Here is a 20,476-nt window from a genome sequence, read left to right as displayed (position 1 = left end):
TAAAATCTGCAGAGTTTTATTCTGGAGGCTTAGGTTTAGCTGCAGTTGTCTGAGATATGGCTATAGCAGTGTGTGCTCTCCTAAGAGCTCTAAGTTTTCTTTAAACAAAAGTTGGGTTGTACTTCCATCACCAGCACCTTGGGGCAGCCACTCCAAAACAACTCCTTCCCATGTTCCTACTAAAGAGCTCTGCTGTGCCCTGTAGTCCCACTGCCTGCTGAATATACACTTGCCTTTGTCCTACAAATTGTCACTGCACCATTTTCCTGAGCTACATCTTGACATCACAGCTCTGTCACACTCATGGAATGCCTTTGGGATGGAGAGGGGAGGAGAGCAGTGCTTTTGGGAGGGCAGCAGGAGCTGAATTCTCAAAATGAATGGCACTGACTGGACACTGGTTATGGAGACTTGAAGGAAGGCATGTGCTGTTCCTAAGGTGGGAGTTACAGGGGAAAGAATCAATTCAAAGGCCTTATTACTGAAGAGAAATGGTGATACAGACTGTTCCTTCTGTCAGGCAAAGCAGCTGATGGCTGCAGAGAGAGAATGGCTTCTGAGAACAGTGAGACTCTTGGGCTGCAGTGGCAGGGGGAGTTACATGGGAAATCTGGGCCTGCACAGTCTGGGAACCTAAGGAAGAGACAGCAGCTGTTGGCTGTTCGGTGCACAGCGTGCTACTGAGACGGTTTCCTTGTTCAAAAGGTATTTTTAAATGAGGACTAGAAGCGTTTCCTCCTTCCCTGCGAAACGCGAGGCTCCGTTTTAGCAGGGCGGGAAGGGGAGGTGCCCTGGACACCTGGGAGCCGGAGGCGAAGGCCTTACCGTGCCATCGGCCCGTGCCGAGGGCCGCCGGCAGCGCCCCTGCCACGGAGCGAGACCGGCACCGGGACCGGGCGGGGCCGCGCGCGAGGGCCCCGCCTTTCCTTGGGCTCTGCCGCCCCCGCGCGGCGGCCGCGGGAATGGCTGGGCGCGGGCCGTGCCCGCCGCTGTGCGCACGCGCAGCGCTTCCCGCGGCCGGCGCTCCCTCGGCGCGGCCCCCGGAGCGCTCCCGCCCGGCTCGGGAGGCTCCGGCCCCGGGGCCTCGCCCTGCCCTTCCCCCTGTGCCTGTGCCCGAGCCCCCAGCAGCCGGCGAGCCATGCGGCGTCGGCCCATGAGCTCACACAGCTGCCGCCACGTAGTTTGTAGCCTCATCTCACGTGCCCCTGGTTCATTGCAAGATCAGATCCCTGCTGTCCTCCAAAAGGGAAAAAATCAGCCCTTGGTGATACTGAGGAAATTGTCTTCTCTAAAAGTACTTTTCTGGACATCAGATTGAGTCCTGCCAGTCAGATAGAGCGTGTGAAGGCTGAAATTCAAGATTGCATCATTCTTGCATTTTGGATAAGGGTACCTTTGGTAACAGAAAACTATTCACACAAAAATGTAGGACAAAGCTGCCTTAGATACAGAGCAGGGACTGCTCCTGCATCTGTGCAGAACACTGAAGGCAACGCAAGCCACCACTGGTACCTCTTGGGGCAGAGCTCCAACCCATGAAACACAACCAGAGACAGTTAGTTCTACATGCTCAGTGAGAGCACAGGCTGGCTTTACTTCACGTTCATCAGTCACACTGATGGTGGCAGATCCCTGCCCACACTGCCCACCCATTTCCACTGGTGTGTACTGGGGGGGTGGTTTAAATGAGGAGAAAGAAGGACAGGGAGACAACACGCTCCAAAATATGGGAGAAATAAAACTTTGGCAGTGTATCAATAAGGAATTGTTTGCCCCAGGAATTACTGAATGAAATGAATGAGGTTGCTGATCCCTGCCAAGATAACTTGAGGTGGTCTGAGGGGAGGACAGTGAACAGAAATGTGTGCTCCACAGCATGAGACAATATGCAAAAAGGATTTCAGCAAAAAAAGCAAGACAAGAGGGAAGGAGACCAAATGGCAAAGTGACAGATCACTGCAGTGAGAGCCGTTCTCAACAGGCTTAACTTTAATGTAGGCTCTGAACCGCCCTCCTGGCCAAGAGCCCTCCTGTTTAATATTAGGCTGTGGAAATGAAGCTAAACAAAGGAACACTTTGATTGCATCTTTTTACATAACACTATGTAATAAATGGCATTTCATTCCTTACTGCAGCTCCAGCTCAATGTTAAACTAATGCAAACACAATATAACTCCTAAACCATAGATACACATAAAATTATCACAGTTTGAAGGGCACAGAAAAAACCAAGTCCAAAAGGCAGCTGGAAATGGATGTCAATTAAAATGGCACCAAATGGACACAAATATTCTTTGTAGGGAAATCCATTGAAGGATACAATTGCCATAATCAATTCAAGTCAAGCTCTACTGTTTGAAAAGACTTTGCCCACTCTTTAGATTTAGTGGAGCTCCAAGGAAATTATACCCTGCTCTGAATGGCTTCCAGATACTGATTCTGTGAGGTCTTAGAAGAGGAATCTTCTTCAGTGTAAATCAACCAGCCTGGAAGACTGGGCGTGACCTTCTCTAAGACATTTTCCATCCTCATATTCTTCAAAATTGGAATAGTGGTATTATATTACTTCAGAATAGTATTTTGAGATTAAATTAATATATAATTGTAATGTACTGTTCCTGCTCCACAAATTCCAGTGCAAAAGCCAGTGATGTAGGAGCTGAGGCTAAATTAGAATCTGGGGACAGAATATGTTCTTCTGCACATCCTTCAGTCACACTGAACATCTTGCTGTTCACCAGGCTTGCAGAGCAGCCTGATATCTGACTGAGGCACACAAGAGGAGCAAATCAGCTTTGTCTCTTTGGCCAGTTCACTGTTGCATTTAAATGTTCATATTTTATCTCTGCCATTTAACAATCTATGCAATCGCCCATTCTAACCTGCTTTTCTAGGTCTTATCCTTGTATGAGGCTTTTAAAATACAAGTGGAGTGATCTAAATTACCTTCAGAAATAAAAATCTTCAACATGGCAAGTAAGTATTCTCATTTACAAAGATTCTGAAATAAAAGTTAGTTTGGTAGAGATTGGTCTGCTTTTATATTTAATGACTACAATATCACAGTTTTTGGAAAAAAACTATTAAATAAAGCCATATATGTAACTCCTTATGCAAGATAAACATACTTGGAGAATTATGAGAGGATCTTCTAAACCAGTAAGACAGTAATTTCAGGTGTCAAGGCTTCTTGTTTATTTGTTTATTTTCAGCCTACCCATCATTATTAATTGATTTCTACGTCTCCACTCTAAAATACTGCATAGAATTATGACCTATATATGGACCTCAGGAATGCAGAGGCCTTGTGTACCACCACTGTTCACTAGATAATATTCTGCACTTCGTGAAAGACAGGAGATTAAGTGAGGAACAAAATCATTCTGTGTTTGGCAGCAGAGGACATACCATTTCAATACTGTTTCTATGGATGTCACTGAACTTGTAATACCTCCAGACCAGAAGGCAGCGGGGAGCAACCAACTAAAGAGGTTTATCTCTTGAAAATAAGTAATTAATATAGACTTAAGTTCAGGTGTAATAGTTGAATTCTAGTGAAGAGGGAAGAATAAAAAAAACCAACTGGGCAAAATATAGCTGTGATGTAAAACAGCTTAGGTGTCCAGGACATTTATTCTGATGTACTTACAGAAACTTATTTTTCCCATTTGTGGGAAAGTAATATTCTGCCGAGCACATAATTAATTATATTCCAGTTCTTTAGATCATGGTTCTTGCTTATCTTTTTGCTCAGTTCAAGTCACTTGTCTATAATAAGAGAGCATATCATCTAAACTTTGGTAAAGTGGTTCCTGATTTGGAGTGTCACTGCTGTCGGTCTGCGCTGGAGGTGCCATATCCTGAGTGCTGCAGCCACTATCCTCTGTTCCTGGTGGCACATCCTGGGTGCTGCTGTCACAGGTGCCTGTCCCTGGTGCCATCTCTTGGCTGCTGCAGCCACACGTGTGTGTTCCTGGTGGCACATCTTGGCTGCTGCATGCACAAGTGTGTATTCCTGGTGGCACATCTTGGCTGCTGAGGTCACAGACCTGCGTTCCTGGTGGCACATCCTGGGCACTGCAGCCGCAGGTCTGCATTCCTGGTGGCACATCCTGGGCACTGCAGCCGCAGGTCTGCATTCCTGGTGGCACACCCTGGGTGCCGTAGCCATAGGCCTGCATTGCAAAGGGCATCTCAGGAGTGCCGTAGCCGTAGCTGTGCATTGGTGGCACCATTGCTGGTGCTCCGTAGCCGTAAGCCTGCACTGGGAAGGGCACCTCGGCAGTGCCGTAGCCGTAGGCTGGCATGGGCGGTGGCACAGCCCGGGCGCTGTAGCCGTAACCCCGCAGTGGGGGTGGCACCCCTCGGGCACCGAAGCCATAAGCCTGTGCTGGTGGCAGCATGTCCTCGTCATCGCTGCTGTCATCCTCTGCTGATGACATGCCCTGAGTGTCACGGCCACTGGGCTCTGCTGACCCTGGCTTAACTGGAACGCTGCTGTTGGAAGGCTGTGGTGATGGTGGCACATCTCCAGCGCTGCTGCCACTGCCCCCTGGCACCGATGGCCTCTGTTGGTTTTGTGCTCTCTCAGTTTCCAGTTTTTCAGAGGAGGTTTCAGAACTATTTGAATTCCGACTTCGGAGATAATCATCTTTCTTTTGTCCCAAAAAGTAATCAGAAGGTGGTGCAAATTCTGGGTCTCGCTCATCTCTAAGTTCTTCCTGTTTCTTTTCCCATAGTCCAAACATCAGTTCTGTTAGAAACAGGAAAATTGTAGATTTAGCATAGACTTCAAGGTCTGAAGGTCAGTAAGACAGGAGGGAAAACAGATTGGCAAACAAAGAATTGGCAAACTTCAGGTGGCAACGGTGTAAAGCCACCTGAAGTTCCTTTTTCACCTCATACTACATGGAAATACAAGAATCTAGTGCAGATTCCTTCAGTGAACCACAGTCAGTTCACTCTGCATTTTAGAGTAAGCTGTCCTCTGCTTTCTGAGTGTAGTATTTGCTGCAGTGCTGCCTGGGTGTTGGTGAGATACCAGGCTTCATCAGAGGAAGGAAAACAATATTGTCAGAGAGGATAAAGATTTATGCGATAGAATCTGAAAGTTTGGGGGTTTAATGGAATCATGAAGTTTCCCCTCACAGTGATGTTCATTAATGGAACATAAAGATTGAAAAGTAAGAAGAATCTGGAAGTATCAGTATTGCATAGAAGAGTAATAGTGCTGTTATGGTACTAATGAAGGTGAGCATTTATGTGCTTTGTCTATTCCTTGTTTGCTTTTTAAGTAAAAGTCATGCATCAGATTAGAAGAATGTGCATGAGCTTAGATTAATAGTGCAAAATGAGTTAATAGGTTTGGGAAGGACCTACAAGACAGCCATCACTTTGTGGCAAGGAAGATGCTTCAAAATGGGACACAGGCACTGAAGTGGTCTCTGCTTCAATCATGTTTTAGTATTGTGCTGTACCTGTTTGTGTGATACATCCTATCAGGTAGCAGAAACCACAGGAATATATCAAGAAAAGATCACACTGTACATCTTATGAACTACAGAATTTGTCATTCTGTCAACCTGTCAAGATCATTCAGAAATGCAGTAACTCATATAGAAGAAAACTTTTGGGGACATAACAGCAGCTACTGGCACTAAGGCATCCTTGTCAGTCACTGCCCTGGACACCAGAGAGTCATCAGTACCATGGCAGAAAGAATTTCAGTGCTTCTCAGTCTTACCATACTTTGGTCACAAAACAGAAATGAAAGTGGCAGTGTACATGCTCTTTCCCCATAATGTTTCTGAATCTACATTTCCTTACCTTTGCCTTTATCCCACTCTCGGACATAAGGCACTCCAGGCTTTGTATCTCTCCTCTCCTGGATGATGACCTCTACCTTCCTACTTGCTGCAGTAACTTTTGGAGGTTCTGGTTCCTCAGCAGCACCTTTCACCTCTATGTTACAGGAAGAGATAGTAGAGATTGTCAGTTACAGAATAAAATCTGTATGACTCTCACAGGTAAAAATAAGAACATTTATTTCCATCCATCTCCAATAAGAACAGTATCTCTATTTCATTTACTGGAGAAAACAATTTGCATTCTTATTCTTCTGAACAACCATAACAGTGAGCAGTGGCACAATGCTGTTCTTCATTTCCAGAACACTTCACAGTTAATCACTTGCATGGAATTGTGACACAGTAAAATATCAGCTACATTTTCCAGTGGGAGACAGACAGTACGAGTTGACTATCAGTGTCGTAAGGGAGACAGCACAGACACGGGATTAGAATTCAAATTCATTATCCTATATCCTAGAGTCACTTGTATCTCCAATTCACACACTGCACTGAAACTGTCACAGTGTATATTGAATGATATCAAAATGCCTTGTTACTACTTATTCTACCTCATCTTCATAGAAGAAAAAGCCAGTACAGTGTCAGCAGCTCTAGCCTCAACCTGCATAATTAACCCATGTAATTCCTGCTGACGGGAGTGAATCAGAAAAAGGTTACAATCTACATACTGTATTTCTACCTGCATTATTAAGCTATTTCTGGCATGATTTTATAACTACACGCAATTACAGTAGCTTTCATTATCCTAACAGTTATGTTAATTGTATAAATAGAATATACAATACCAATATATTGACTGTCTAAAGAAATATAAATTAGAATCTGTCTGTCCACAGATCAAGAACAAGGTGAAATAGCAAGTATTTAACTTAAAAAGGCAACAGATCATACCTCCATTCTCCAGTTTTTCTGCCTCTTCCTCTAATCCAGCTTCCCTTAACTTTTTAATCTTCCGTGCTCGAAGTTTGGACAGTCTTGCATCTAGAGCTGCTTTCCTCTTCTCCTTCAGCTGTTCACGTTTATTTCTCTGATCAAGTGTCTTAACAACAAAAGAAAACATGAATTATTCTTCCTTTGTTATTATAAACAAGTACATATCTTCCTTCACAAAACAACTAAGAGCAATCCTAATCAAGTACCAGGTTTCAACAGGAAAAAAGAAGCCAAATTTCTTTGGCTTCTTTGGAGTCAGTTGCATGCATCACCTAAAGTAGCACTTACACAACAAATCAAAGACAGTAACCTCTGAAACCCTCGGCCCTGGCAGCCCAGTCTGCTCTTCACTCTCATACCTGCTCCCTCAGCATATCCAGGGTTGCCCGTTGTTTATGCCTGAGTTCTTGGTCCCGAGAAAAGGCAAAGTAACCAACACCGAGCTGCCTGGCCTCTGAAAAGGAGAAAAACAATAGGTTTAAGTTAAATTCAGTTTATAGTTGGCAATAACTACAGCCTCCAGGCACCCTGCTTTCAGGCATGGAATTATTCCCAACAGTGGATTGCTTTTAGATGGCTAAAAAAGGCTTGCCTTAGATAATACAGAAAGTGAAGCTTCTCAAAGGAGAACACAGGAGGAGGTAGAAAAACGTTTGAGAAAAATACAATTTGAAGAAAAAAAAAAATCTAGACTTATCTACCAGTAATTTTCAACAGTTATTACACATGTAGCTTAACATACACCTCCACTTTGCCATGCAGGGCACAGGAAGTAACTTTCCCTTGCTCCCTCTACAACTGATTTCTTTGGTGATACAAAGGTAAGTGATATAAAGTATGGCACTGTACCATTTTCTCGAATGTCCTCATAATGTATGGGTCCCATGGGTTTTCTGAGGGCTTCTTCTTCTTCCTTTTCCCACTGCTGCCTCTGAAGTTCTCTTCTCATGTCTTCAGATAACAGAGTATTCCCATCAGGTTCTTGTCTAATTAAAACAAATTAAGGATTACAGAGCAGAATTTGTCAGTACCAAACAGTGCAAATATGATCCACTATTGCAGTTTCCACAAAACACAGATCACTGTAGGTACTACTTAGTGATACAATGCTGATGACTATGGTACATGGTCAAGATAGAAATACAAAGCTGCCTCTAAAACAAGGTACTGGTAGAACATGATATTAAAAGACAAAATACTATTCTCTCTCAGAAGATTTACGAAATAATTACCAAATCACAAAATGGGAGATGAAATAATCAGTTATTGGCATCTGTGGGGATTCTAGCAATCGCATTTAGGAACATTTCAGATTTAATGTGAGAAAAGCAAATGTATTTGAAGTAACAAAACAATGCTTCACCCAAAAGATTGACTCAAAATATTAATATGCAAATATCAATACCCAAATATTAATAAGGAAGTAATTGTAACAAAAGAGATGTTAAACAGCTGTTTAACATCAATTTCCATGTTAAACAGAACCAGAATCACTTTCCTGGCATTTTATGGAAGGTATAATGAAATATTAGGACCCCAGTTTTTAAAAGATGGAACAAATATCTGAGATTGCTTAAAACCTTTCTCTACAAATTATGCAAATCTAGAGAAAGCAGTAACATCAATTCTGAATTGAAAATGGAGTGACAAAGCACAGCCTCTCTTCCTTCTCATTAAAAAAAATACATTAAATACTGAGAAGAACATGCAGCTCCATTAGAGAAATCACACCTTTTCCCTTGAAGTTCCTGATCCATTTTAAGTAGACTTGGTAAATCCTTCTTCATACAGCGTCTAGATCGGCCCAAGAAATCAACATAATCAACCCTGTAATGAAAGAAAAAGAAAAGTGATGCAAAACTTCTGTTTGCAGATTAACAGAAATCCTACCTAGAAGACAGAAGCAGTGACCCTTTCCAAAGAGTATCTGTCCCCTCCCAGTCTGTGTGTGACAGTTGCTCCTACTTTTCACTTAACATGCTCCCAGATTAAGAGGACAGTTCTGAATGGGGCATATGACAGTTCTACCAGACGTATTCAGTCTCCCTTTGAGACCCCTGTTCACTTGGGCAATAAAACGGTGTACAAAATGTTCAAAAGTAACCATGTCACGTAGTTTTCACAACAAAATAGAACTCAGCCTACTGTTTGCTTCCCATGGTGAAGATAATGATGCAGCATTGACTTCTTGTGGATATGAAATTGCTACAATACATTTCAATTATTGGTCTAAAGGCCATTCAGAACAGACTCATAGTGTGCATTCAACTGGCATAACAAAGGCTGACTAAAACACAAGCAAAATGTTCCTCTGAAGCTATTGTGCTTCTTATTCAGCTCTTTATAGTACTGAACAACTGATTTACAGTTGTTGAAAAAGCTGTTAAGAGCTACACTTACTGTCCTGTAATGTGGGAAGCTCTTTAGCATCAAGCTGCCTCAATTATCCCATTCTAAGAATATTACATCTAAAAAAGTATGACTGGCAATCTAGCTCCCAACCCTCAAACTTCTAAAGATCTGTGCTTTTAGTAAGTCCTTTAGATAGTTTCTAAGGATATCTACAGTTTAGTACTTGAAGAACGGGGGTGCTGTTTTGTATTGGTTACTGCTGGTTTAAACAGATTACCAGAAGTAAAATCTCTTGTTCCACAAGCATTTTAGTCAGGACTGGTTTCATAATTATTCCTAATGTCTCAGATGAAAAAATATGCTAGCTTGGAATGATACAGAAAACTGTCAGAGACTATTTGCTGTGCTGCAGCAAATTGGAAGAAATGCTAAAAATCATGTTCTTATTCCAACCAGAGTGTCTCTCCTTTAAGAGAAGGCTGTGCAGTTAAATGACTGCTCATTTTTAAGTCACTCACAATTAAAGAAAGGAAGATGAATACCATAAAATCCTCAAGTTTTGCTAAAATACATTTCAACTCAGCACATCAAAGTATAAAATGGTACCAAATACTGTGATGACTACTTGCATAAACTATGCAAGAAAATCAGAGAGGAAATTATGTTGTACCCCTATAGTACATTGCAATTTCTGAAGATCCTAGATGTAGATTCTATTGCAGCGTTATCTGTGTGGAAATGAAAGTGTCATGGGGGACTGTCTTTCTAGGAGAAATGAAAGAATGTGAACACCTCCTTGTCAATGTGTAGTATGAAACAAAAATGAAAAACAAAGGTGCCACTTCACACATTTTAAAAAAGAAAAGTATTTTCTCAAGAAATTCTCAAGAATAAGAGTGGCCAGGATGGATGAGCCCAATCAGTAGCACCAACCATTCCTCATCTGGGTCCTCTGGTGGTGGAATGTCTGCTTCAGGCTGAGTTTCCTCCTCATCTGTGTCTCTTTCTGAAGTCTTCCCAGCAGCTTCGCTCTGCTGCAGCTCCTGAACTTCGTGCTGTTTGTCTATGATCTTCTGAGTGAAATCCACCAGGTACAAATCCTCGGTTTCTTCATCTAAGGCAGAAAATCGATTCTTAGTGAACAGCCATGAAAAGAAAAGAACTGAGCACAAAATCAATACCAAATAGCTACAATCAGCTTTTCAGCTGCCAGCAATGCCCTTGACCACAGTATTGGGGAGTACTTAAATCTCATTCAGTGCCAAACAAACCCAGAGCTATCAAGTGGCTCCACAGTGATAATGTCTATTTCTGAATCGAAGTTTCAGGGCATTGTGTGCAGTACAGAATAGGCTGCATTCTCTGCAGCAAAACATTCTCTGCTTGTTAACTATTTCATAAGCAAAGGATTTGTCAAGGCTCAAATACTTTTTTGATGCCTAACATTTGGTATGTTGGCAGGAGCCAAGCATTCATGAGGGTATACTTGTTAGGAAAGTAGAGGAAAGTGGTGGGATCATGTGGATGAAGACGGACACTGGTAAAGAAAACAGGTTAACTGCAAGGAGATTTGTATTTTAATAATTACTTTTTGAAAGTGACTGAATGTGTGAGAAAAGAAAGGAAGATTAGCATTCTCTATCTCTATTAGCTGCATGACTGGCATTCAGATACTGACCAGGCAGGATCCTCTCCTGATCCTCTCCTCCTCATAAAGGCCCAACAATTAGAATGCAGGACAGAGCACCAGCAATGCAATCCAAAAATCACACAATGGAGAACAATTTTTTTTGTTTTTCTAAGATACTGTATTGAAAAAACAGAATATAGTTCACCCACTTAATGAATGAGTGAAACAATCCCCTAGTGCTTTACCTGGTCAGGCTGCCCTTCAAAAGTAATTTTATTTTCTCCAGTAAATGCATATTTTTTCCTTTTCAAAGTGGAATAAACCATGCCAATCAGTTTGTATAATAATTCCAAGAATTTATACATATATAAATGCTTATTTTGCAATAGTATTGTTCACCTGGGAAGTCTCCTTTTGTCATTTTCTCATACAGCTTTGCTTTCTCTTCAAGCTTCTTCCTGAAAAAGAAAAAAAAATAAACCTTGCAATCCCACCAATTCCAAGCACATTTTAAAGTGACCTATTTAGCCTTAGATAAATGGAATAAGAAAAGTCTGGAAGTGTCTGAGGTGTTTATTAGAAGCTGACTTATGCCTGGCTTTTGTTTTGAACCTTCACTAGCATTTCTGAAGACACAATATTTTCCAGTTCCAGAATTCATACTGAAAATAATTTTAGTGAAATTATAAATTTAATCTCAAATGTAATTTGTCAAGAAGGCAGAAACCTGATGTTAGGAGAATTCCACCTTTATCTAAGTACTGTGGTCTGTCAGATAAATACTAGAAATGAAACCATTATTTGCAGATACTGAAAGACAGTTTTACAGGAATAAAAAGAGATATCACAAAGTTACACCTAATCTTAGAAACTGAAGAGAAAACCTTAGCTAATTTCTGGAATTTCAAAGAGCAAGGAACTGCTTACAGAAGCACAGCAAATGATTTTAAAATGGCATTTTCCACATATATCTTTTTGTTTAACCAACCCATTTAGAAAATGAGGTAATTCTTGAAAATGTGAGCCATTTCCTGTCAAGCCCAAGAAACACTTTGCTATAGAATTCTAACACGTCACTGCACTGGCTGGTAATTCTAAAGATGACTTTAAAAAAAAAATCAGTAACCTGAGACATTTAGACAGCTGTGATAATGTGAGGTCATGGGAGCATGAGACTGCTGGGGTGCAGTTTGTACGCTACTGGTAAAAAGTATGGATGATGCTGGAATTCCTGGTTGGTCTAATGAGAACTGCTGGTCCAAAAAAACTTCTTTCTGTGCTTTTCTAAATACCAAAGAACAAATTCTGCAAAGCATTCCTTTCTTACAGAGCCTAAGAGCTACCTTGATTTATCCAATATATCTTGCTCTTCTGCCTTCTGCTCAACATCTTTCGCAGCTCGATTTACAACTCCCGTGTTCTGTTTGGTCCAAATACTGGGTTTCTGCAGAGGACAATTTTGTAACAACAAATAAATAGATGAAAATATTGAAATGGTAACAATTAAAAAAATATTTCAACTCTATAATCAAATGATGCACGTGAATCATGGAAGACTTTGTAAATAGCATCTTACACATGTTTGATTTGAGATTATTTCTGTGCTGTACGGGCTGCAGGATGGTATCATAGTTAAGGGCAGGCTGAGAAGGCCTTAAAAATCCTAAAGGCACTCAGAAATCAGACAAAAATCTATTCTGGCAAAGATGTTAAGGTTAAAAAAACCCAATCATGCAATCTTGCTGATTAAATATGTACTAACAAAGCTAAAAAAATGTTTCCATTCTCTATTGTCTCCATTTTAGGTAAAAAATACAATCAGGTGGCCTGTTTGCAACATAACACTGTAAATGCTGCACACGCTTCAAATATGGCAGGAACAGCACATTCTGCTTCTAGAAAGCTACAGAATGAACAAAACCCAAAGTGTGGTATAGAGCAAAACAAGAGAGATAATTGTGTATTCATTATTGTACATCACAAACAGATAGCAGAGCATTTATCAAGGAAATTCAATGACTCTAGAAGAATCTCTCATCCTCCATCCTGCAGCATCATACAAAATCCTCTAATAGAAAAAGAAACATCTTTTCCTATAATTAAAGGGTGTGGACCCTTGGGGAATAAAGATTAAGTGGGGATTTAGATGTGCAGAAGCACAATACTAAGCTTTCTGCTGTGCACAGGAATTTTACCTAGAAATGAACTTTAAAGAACGTTCTCATCATTTTATATTTGACTAGAAACTCAGCTCTGAGTATTTACTGTTATTTAGATTTGAATATTAACTTCCTTACTTTCAGGTGAAAGAATGACAAAAACAACAATGGAAGATATTTTTACCTTATTAGAGGTTCTGGGCTTTGCAAAGGCACCAGCATCTTTCAACAGCTTTTCTTTCTTGAATTCCTCTTGCTTTCGGAAGAGTTCGGCTTTGAGATCTACCAGCTACACCAGCAGCAAAACAACACATAAATAACAGATCACAGACATCAGTTACTGCAATAAACAACTGGAACTCTAGGAAAACAATCTGTTAGTTACACTTATAGGAGCATTTGATTGCATTTTTATGTGGAACTTGGAAGCACTGATCTAATCACCAAGATCACATCTTACAGCAAACAAAATAAAAACCACAGAATGCAAATTATGATTAGGGATTAAAACAATCCCCAAAGATATCCTTGATCCTTTGCTACATAATGAGGATAAGAGAGGCATAGCTCTGTCTAGATTTTACCAGCCTCCTAATGGCAAACAAATAGAGGAGTAATGAAAAGCACTACTGAATATGAAGAGGGAATTTTTAACCATTAGATAATTAATAAAATCCTGTCTCAGAAAATAATTGATAAAAGTTTGCTACAGTAAAATATATATTTTCCCCACTGCTTTATGTACTGTTTAATAGTTTTGTATTTTCTTTCTCCTTCTTTTTAAATAAAAATATGAGTAGCATTGCCATTTGTGACCAAGGTCCATCTCAGCTTTTATTAAGAAACATCATTGGCAGGGTTGTGATCTTGGGATTACAAAACTAGTTTGGAAGAGGGTATTATGCTACTTTTCCTGCAAGTCCTATAGATGACAAAATTCAGAGCTGCACATTAAACCAGGAAAGCGCAAAACTTTGGTATTAATACTTGTCCCAAGCACTACAGCATTTGCTTCTCAAGTCCCTGGGACAACGAAGTGCAGTGTCTTAAAAAATCACTCAGTCTCCCTTCTGCTTAGAGGTGATCCTCCAAAAATTCAATGTAAAATATTTCACAGTTAACTATTAGCATACATTAACTATTTACATAGCTCTTCATCTGAAGTGCTTGGCAGTTCTCATGAGCGTCCTGGAGAACAGCGGGGGTCAGCACCTCACCACCCCTAAGGGTGGGAAATTACTCTGCCACAGCACACACCTCCTGCTCCTTAGGAAAAACTCTTTTCCCTGTTATGGGCTAATTTAATTTAATTGCGCCAGGAATGCGAGCAAACCCAGGCCGGGCAGACTCGGATTCGGAGCGCAGGGCGTGTGCCTGGTCAGGAAGGTGAGGGGACAAAATCCCAGCCCCGACGCTGTCACAGACCGAAGATGCGGCACACGGCCTTACCACAGCCCTTTAATCCATCATTTGCCGCAGTGACTGCTCACGGCGGCGGGGTTAAGGCGAGGAGCAGAGCACCAGCCCTGCCCCGGTGCGCTGCTCTCCCCGCAAGCGGCCGCACCAGCGGATCCCCGCGTCGAGCCTCACGGCCTGCGCCGGCCGGGCCCGTACTCTCCGCGGGAGCCCGGGTACACTTCACAGCCCTACAAGCCTGCTGGGCGGGCGGAGGGGTTCGTTTTGCCTCTCCCCGCTCAGTCACTCACCGAGGACGCGGCCACGTCCAGCGGCTTCTTCCTCCGGTCCATGGCGGGACCGGCCCCGCCACCGCCTCCTTCCCCGCCGGGCGGCCTTGCCGTAAAGCGCGGCGGAAGCGCGGCGCTATCGCGACAGTGCTGCTGAGGGCGGCCGGGCGGGCGCTGCCGCCATGTTGGGGAGGTCAGGGGCGGTCCTGGGGGCTCGGCCGGGGGTGGGTGGGCCGGGGAGGATCGCTCCCGTCCGGCGCTTCCCTGGCTTTGGGTAATCCCTGTGCTCAAACTGAGAGAGAAAATGAGGGTTTCTGGCGGGTGCGGGACAAATCCTTCCGGCATCCCACTGGAAACGTCCTTGTGGGCCGCGGGGCTGGAGCTGCTGCTGTTGTGACAGAGCAGGGGCTGCCCTGGGCTGGGGGTGGCCGCTGTGGCCAGAAATTGGCAGGATTGCAGGCTCGCCCAGAGCTGGGGTGGCGCTAGGTGAAGAAGATGGTTCAAACTTGGCATCAGTGTGGGCTCGTTACCTGGTGCCAGAGCCAAATCACATGCTGAGGCCAGGTATTCCTATTTTTTATTCTTGTTTGTGCAGAGTGGGGAGCTGGGTGGTGGCCCGTGGAAGGTTAATTCACTGATCATCCAAACTTCACGCTCTTTATACAACGTAATAAACAAAGGCATCAACATTCCTTGGTGACAGATTACTTAACTCCCCTATTTACTAGTTCTATCTCTTGCTTCTCCTGCTAATCAGTCTGCAGGCACAGTTCTTCCCTCCATTTGAGTCTGGGGCATGCTTTGAGTAGGTGGTCAATGAGTTGTCACAATCTCCTACTGCCAGAATCACCTTTCCCCAGGTACTGCTCAGTTCTGACTTCACTCCTGGTGCCTCTCATCCAGACAGTCCATTCATTTGGGGATTGTCTTCTCTTTTTTTTAAAACAGCAGATTAGCCAACCATAAGCAATTGCTTAATCATAACCATCCAGCCATAGCTACTGATTAACACCTAAATATAAAAGCAAAGTTTGACTCAACGCCCTGTAAAAACCTTGAGAGCCTCAGAACTTGAGGGGTTTGGTATCATCAAGAGAAAAAAACCCGATAAACCCCAAAAGACAAACTACACCATAAAAACCCAAACACAACCAGGAAAAAAACCCAACCAACCCAAACTAAACCTCTTTCCTGCCTAAGTTGGTGAGTGCCACAGAGATGAGATCTGAACATAACAGCCAAGTACAAACCCACCTTCATGTGATGGACCCAACTCTGTTATCTCAGAGAGGAGCACAGGAGCTCTTGGGGAGTAAGATTCTGAGTTTTAATTATACTGGCTAACTCTTTATGTAATTTTTCATCCCCATGAAGAAAAAGGACTCTCTGATTGGTTTTAATTGAAATAATGAAGATCACAGTTATCTGTGGTTGCAAGAAAAAGCTGCCTCTCACTTGTCTTTAATAAAGTGGAAAAATACAAGGTGCTCTGTTGTTGCTTGGCAGTGTGACAGCTGATAGAAGCACCAGATACAGTTCTTCTGAGTTTGGAAATGTATTGCTTTTGTGTTTGGCAAGCTGGGTCAGGCCTGTGTTTAATACTTTATGGACACAGAATTGCAAAGCTGACAGGGATAATAAGTTGCTAAGAAAGCTGCACCTGTATTCCAGGCAGTGTTGAGTGTGCAATTGAGAAAGAACAATTTTTGGCCCTCATGAAGCAATTTCTGACAGCGAAGCTGTCTTGTTTTTGGCTGTTTAAAAGGAGAATTTGTAAGAGACATCAGATACAGAGAAGTACAGGTCATATTAGAGGCATAAAGTATTTTAATCTGCAATGGAAGAGGAGAAACACACTTTACTGGAAAATAGGACGAATGAAAACATCTGTGCTGTTCTAATTAAATCACACTTCAACAAATCATTTATTGTTCCCTGTTCAAATCTCATCTAGTGACGACACTGAGAAGGAAAAACAGCCCAAACCCAGGCCAGGGTTGATTCTTAAAATGTTCCTTTCTGGTCAAAGTTGAGATTCATCACCAAGTCTGTAATGCTACTGAGTTGCATGACAGGCTTTCACACATATAGTTTCCCCAGAAAGAAACTGTGTTGACTCTAACCTGTGAAGGGCTATTCTGTGCACGCTTTTAATCCAGCCCCAGGAATTAATAAAATTCCAGTGAGGGAGGAATAAGAACACTTCAAATTGTGAAGTAAAACCAGCTTAACATAAAGAAATGAGGTGGGGAAGGGGAGGAATCTGTTTCAGTGTACAGTAGAAGCTCAGTGTGGCTTTTCTGTGCTTATTTTTATCAGGGTTTTGTGAAAACTGTATAGACTACCATGTCTGATCTCAGACTGCTAATAGCCCTGAATTTCTGGGGAATAATTGATTCATCACTTCCAATTAGTATGCTGCTCATTTTAGAATGAGGTCTAATTGTGTTTGTTTCCACAAAGCTGCATCAACACAGAAAGCTTGTTTATTATTTTTAAGGAAGATTGGGGATCACAGTGGATTGTTCTAAGGGGACTTTTTATAAAACAGTGGAGTTTCACTGTCTCATAAAGTTGATGAGAGAGGCTGCACGAACTTGAAATGAATCAGTTGCAAAGCTTTGGTATGGATTTCTCCTATACCCCCCACCAAAACTTGTAGGAGCTCCAGACCAAATGATATTGATGTTTGGAGGTTTTGTTCTTCTGAGACTGATTCTTTTGTCTAAGGATGAAACTAAGGTTTCATCCTACCCTATGGCCTTGATATTCTATCTTATTTTTCTACATCTTGGCTTTAATATGAAATAAAACTGTGAGTAAATAACAGCTGGACGTTTTGTGAGATAAGCCCTAGTGCTAGGGCATTCAGTCCTCATACATTTTCAGAGCCACTCAACATAAGACAACTCATCCATGTTTTTCTGAAGGATGCAGAAATTCCTTCTGGCTTTCTTTTATATTTTATTTTCAGTCTCTTCATCTCAGAAGTTATTGTATGAAAGAATTTGTGTTATGTCAACAAAAATATTTTTTAAAATAGAGCAAGTTTTTCTTTGCTTTCCATAGTTTGCGTGCTCTTGGTCAGCAGGAGTATTTGTGGAATTTGTGTGTCTTAGTGTGTATGAGGCCAAAAGTGACTGTGGATCAAACAAAACTGTTTGCAAACTAATCCTTGCAATATCAGAGGTCCAAAAGTGTTTCTTTCCTCCCTAGAAAAGATTACATCTCTTCTCAAAATCAAGTCCCAGAATATCTTTTTTACTTCTCTATATTGTATTTTCAGAAATGGGCAGTTACTGCAGCAAAACAAACAAGCAGAAAAAGAACCCCTTTGGGTAGAAAGTCTAGATGGACGCTGTGGGATTTTTTTCAGGAAGGCTAAAAATTAGAATCATTTGGGTAGGTAATTGGCAGGAGTCAGACTAGGAGAAAAAATCCCAATGGTTTGATAAATGTTTGAGCTCTTTTACATGATCCTAGGCAGAAAGTCAAAACCAGAAGAGGTACATGGTAAGTGTTTAACTGGCATGTATGTGGCTCTGTTTTTTTGCCTGTTGGGTCACAAGCTGCAATGCCAGATTGCTTTTGTGCTATCTTAGTTTTGCTTGCAAACTAAAAATGAGTCCAAAGGAAAAAAATCTGGTGATGACTTAATGCTAAATTGAATGGTAATCTAGAGGAGCCTTGTCCTGTTCTATGGGAACCTGTATTTTGTGCTCAGTTTTGTGATGCACTTTAAATCATGCCTTGTGTCTAGAATGTTGTCCTCTCTTCTGTCTTCATATATGTTGTGAGAGAGGGAATGCTGTTATGTGCTAGTTGTATAGAAATTGTAATTCTTCTCAAATACAGCTTGAAAGTAGGGATTTCCTAAAAGCATCCAGCAGCTTCAATCAGAAATAGACTTTATGTCATCTTCCAACAGAATCTGTAGGAGTGACATAGTTACTGCAACCAGAATTAGCTTAGAAAATGGTTATTGATAGCCATGATTTTTTAGTATGCATTTTAGAAAGCTTTGCTGCAAATGGTCATAGTGACCCTTCCTCCTTTGGGGAATGTGTGCATGTTTTTAAGTCTGATGAACATAAGAAAAAAAATTTGAGCATGAGTTCAAAAGAATAATAGGTTTTTTGCTGTTTTCCTGTACTAAGAGATACCAATAGATATATTTTCTACACCGAAGATGTAAAAAGGAAACTTCCAAAGGAAGTTGGCTTATCAATTTGATTGGTGTGTGGCTATTTTGATCCCCTGAACAGGAATTCTAATTTACTGGACTACATGCGTTTTCTGTGGTTTCTGTCTGATTGGCATAGAAGGCAAACATGCCCTTTAAGGAATTGCTCTACTCCTTGTGATTTACCCATTCATCTGTCCACCCTTCTTTCACCATCTGCTTATTCTGCTGTGGACATGCGAAGTTGCTCCACGCCTGCAGCAATGTGCAGCCTGGATGGTTCACAGTCAGGCTTTTGCAGGCAGCAGTTTTCCTCTCCTTGCAAGCACAGATGGACTTGCCTCTTTGTCAAGGTGTAGCCTTATAAAGAAGCTGGGTTTTGTATTCCAGCTGCACATCTGCAAACTCCTTTGAGACACTACAGACTTGTATTTCTTTGTCTCTAGGTCTGGGATGCCAGGCTGGAGGAAGTGCCTTGTGTTTTGTCTGCGGAGAATGCAGGGCAGAGGTAAGGCAAGAGGGGAACATGACAGCAAAGGGGAGATTATAATCGAGGGCATGCCCATGGGAAGGGGTTGAGTTCAATGCTTCTTTTTCTGCTCATAGGTGTTGTTAAAGCTGCAGGATCCATCCCAAAACTTATGACTTTTTATTTAAAAGAAATGAATACACAGTGTAGCTTTCCCAAAAGAAAGCACATTTTCAGCTTGAAATCTGTTCCCCTTCCAAAGTGCTGGTTTAGATGCTGCTAGTGAATGCATACCTGCTTTGCTTACTGCTCTGTCTTTAAGCTGAACCTGGCCTAACAGAGCTTTTATGGTGGTAAAGCTGTCTATCAAAAGCATCTACCAGAGCATAACATTTGGGAGCTCTAAACCTTCTTGTACCTGTCTTATGGTCTGTTTTTCTTTTAAAGAAAACACTGGGCTATTGATTGTGTCAGGTAAAGAGACACATGCTCATTGTAGCTGTAACTTTCCAAAGAGGCTACTCTCTAGCTGTGAGTTTAAACCCTGTTATTTATGTTCATTAGTGTCCCAATGATGATGTAAGTCATATTTATATAATTTCTTGTAAAATGCTTCTACTTATATCCTGCTGTTTGAGCTGAATTATTTTAAACCAGCAGGCTCATGGCAGCAGATTCAGGTTTTCTGACATGTTGGCAGAAATCTGGGTCCTATAACACATTACTAGCCTACATTGAAGGAGGGGAATAATTTATATTAGTAGTCTTTGCACAATAATGTTGAATTGCAGTTGATGCTTTTTTAACCTATATTGAATGGTGCCATTAAAATATAAACTGGGTGGGATTTCTGTTCAGTACAAAGCAGCATGGTTTTTATCCTTAGACTAACAGAAATCTCTAGCCTGAGGTCTTTCATTTGTCTTCCCAGGCTAGAAATGCAAGAAATGCAAAGGATGTGACTCTTTTAAGAATAAATAAATAAATAATATTTTTTAAAAAGTATATATATATATGTATATATAAATCTTTGTTCTGTGGTTATGAATGATCTTTGAATTGCACTTTGAGATGCAAACGTGAAGACATCTCTTCTGCACACTTGATATTTATGGAGGGTCTGGTTCTTGACACTGAGCAGAAAATGGGCTGGCATAATAGAACAAATTATTGCTGTACATGTGATTTCCTGATG

General features: G+C 41.6%; 1 protein-coding gene across 1 annotated transcript; it reads right to left on the bottom strand.

Annotated features, from left to right (window-relative positions):
- Window positions 1-3,256: 3,256 nt before the first annotated feature.
- CCDC174 (coiled-coil domain containing 174) lies at window positions 3,257-14,746 on the bottom strand. The gene is made up of 11 exons (XM_084214663.1): window positions 14,651-14,746; window positions 13,129-13,233; window positions 12,129-12,229; window positions 11,185-11,243; window positions 10,089-10,269; window positions 8,535-8,630; window positions 7,653-7,789; window positions 7,163-7,257; window positions 6,762-6,909; window positions 5,827-5,961; window positions 3,257-4,753 (listed from the first exon to the last, which is right to left on the bottom strand). The coding sequence occupies exons 1-11, from the start codon at window positions 14,690-14,692 to the stop codon at window positions 3,756-3,758; spliced, it is 2,097 nt and encodes a 698-aa protein (XP_084070789.1). The 5' UTR covers window positions 14,693-14,746; the 3' UTR covers window positions 3,257-3,755.
- Window positions 14,747-20,476: the final 5,730 nt, after the last annotated feature.

Source organism: Fringilla coelebs, assembly GCF_963513975.1.
Source record: "Fringilla coelebs genome assembly, chromosome: 13".
NCBI classification, from domain to species: Eukaryota; Metazoa; Chordata; class Aves; order Passeriformes; family Fringillidae; genus Fringilla; species Fringilla coelebs.
The sequence above is the reverse complement of the archived record's forward strand: the minus strand, read 5'-3'. Positions and strand labels throughout refer to the sequence as shown.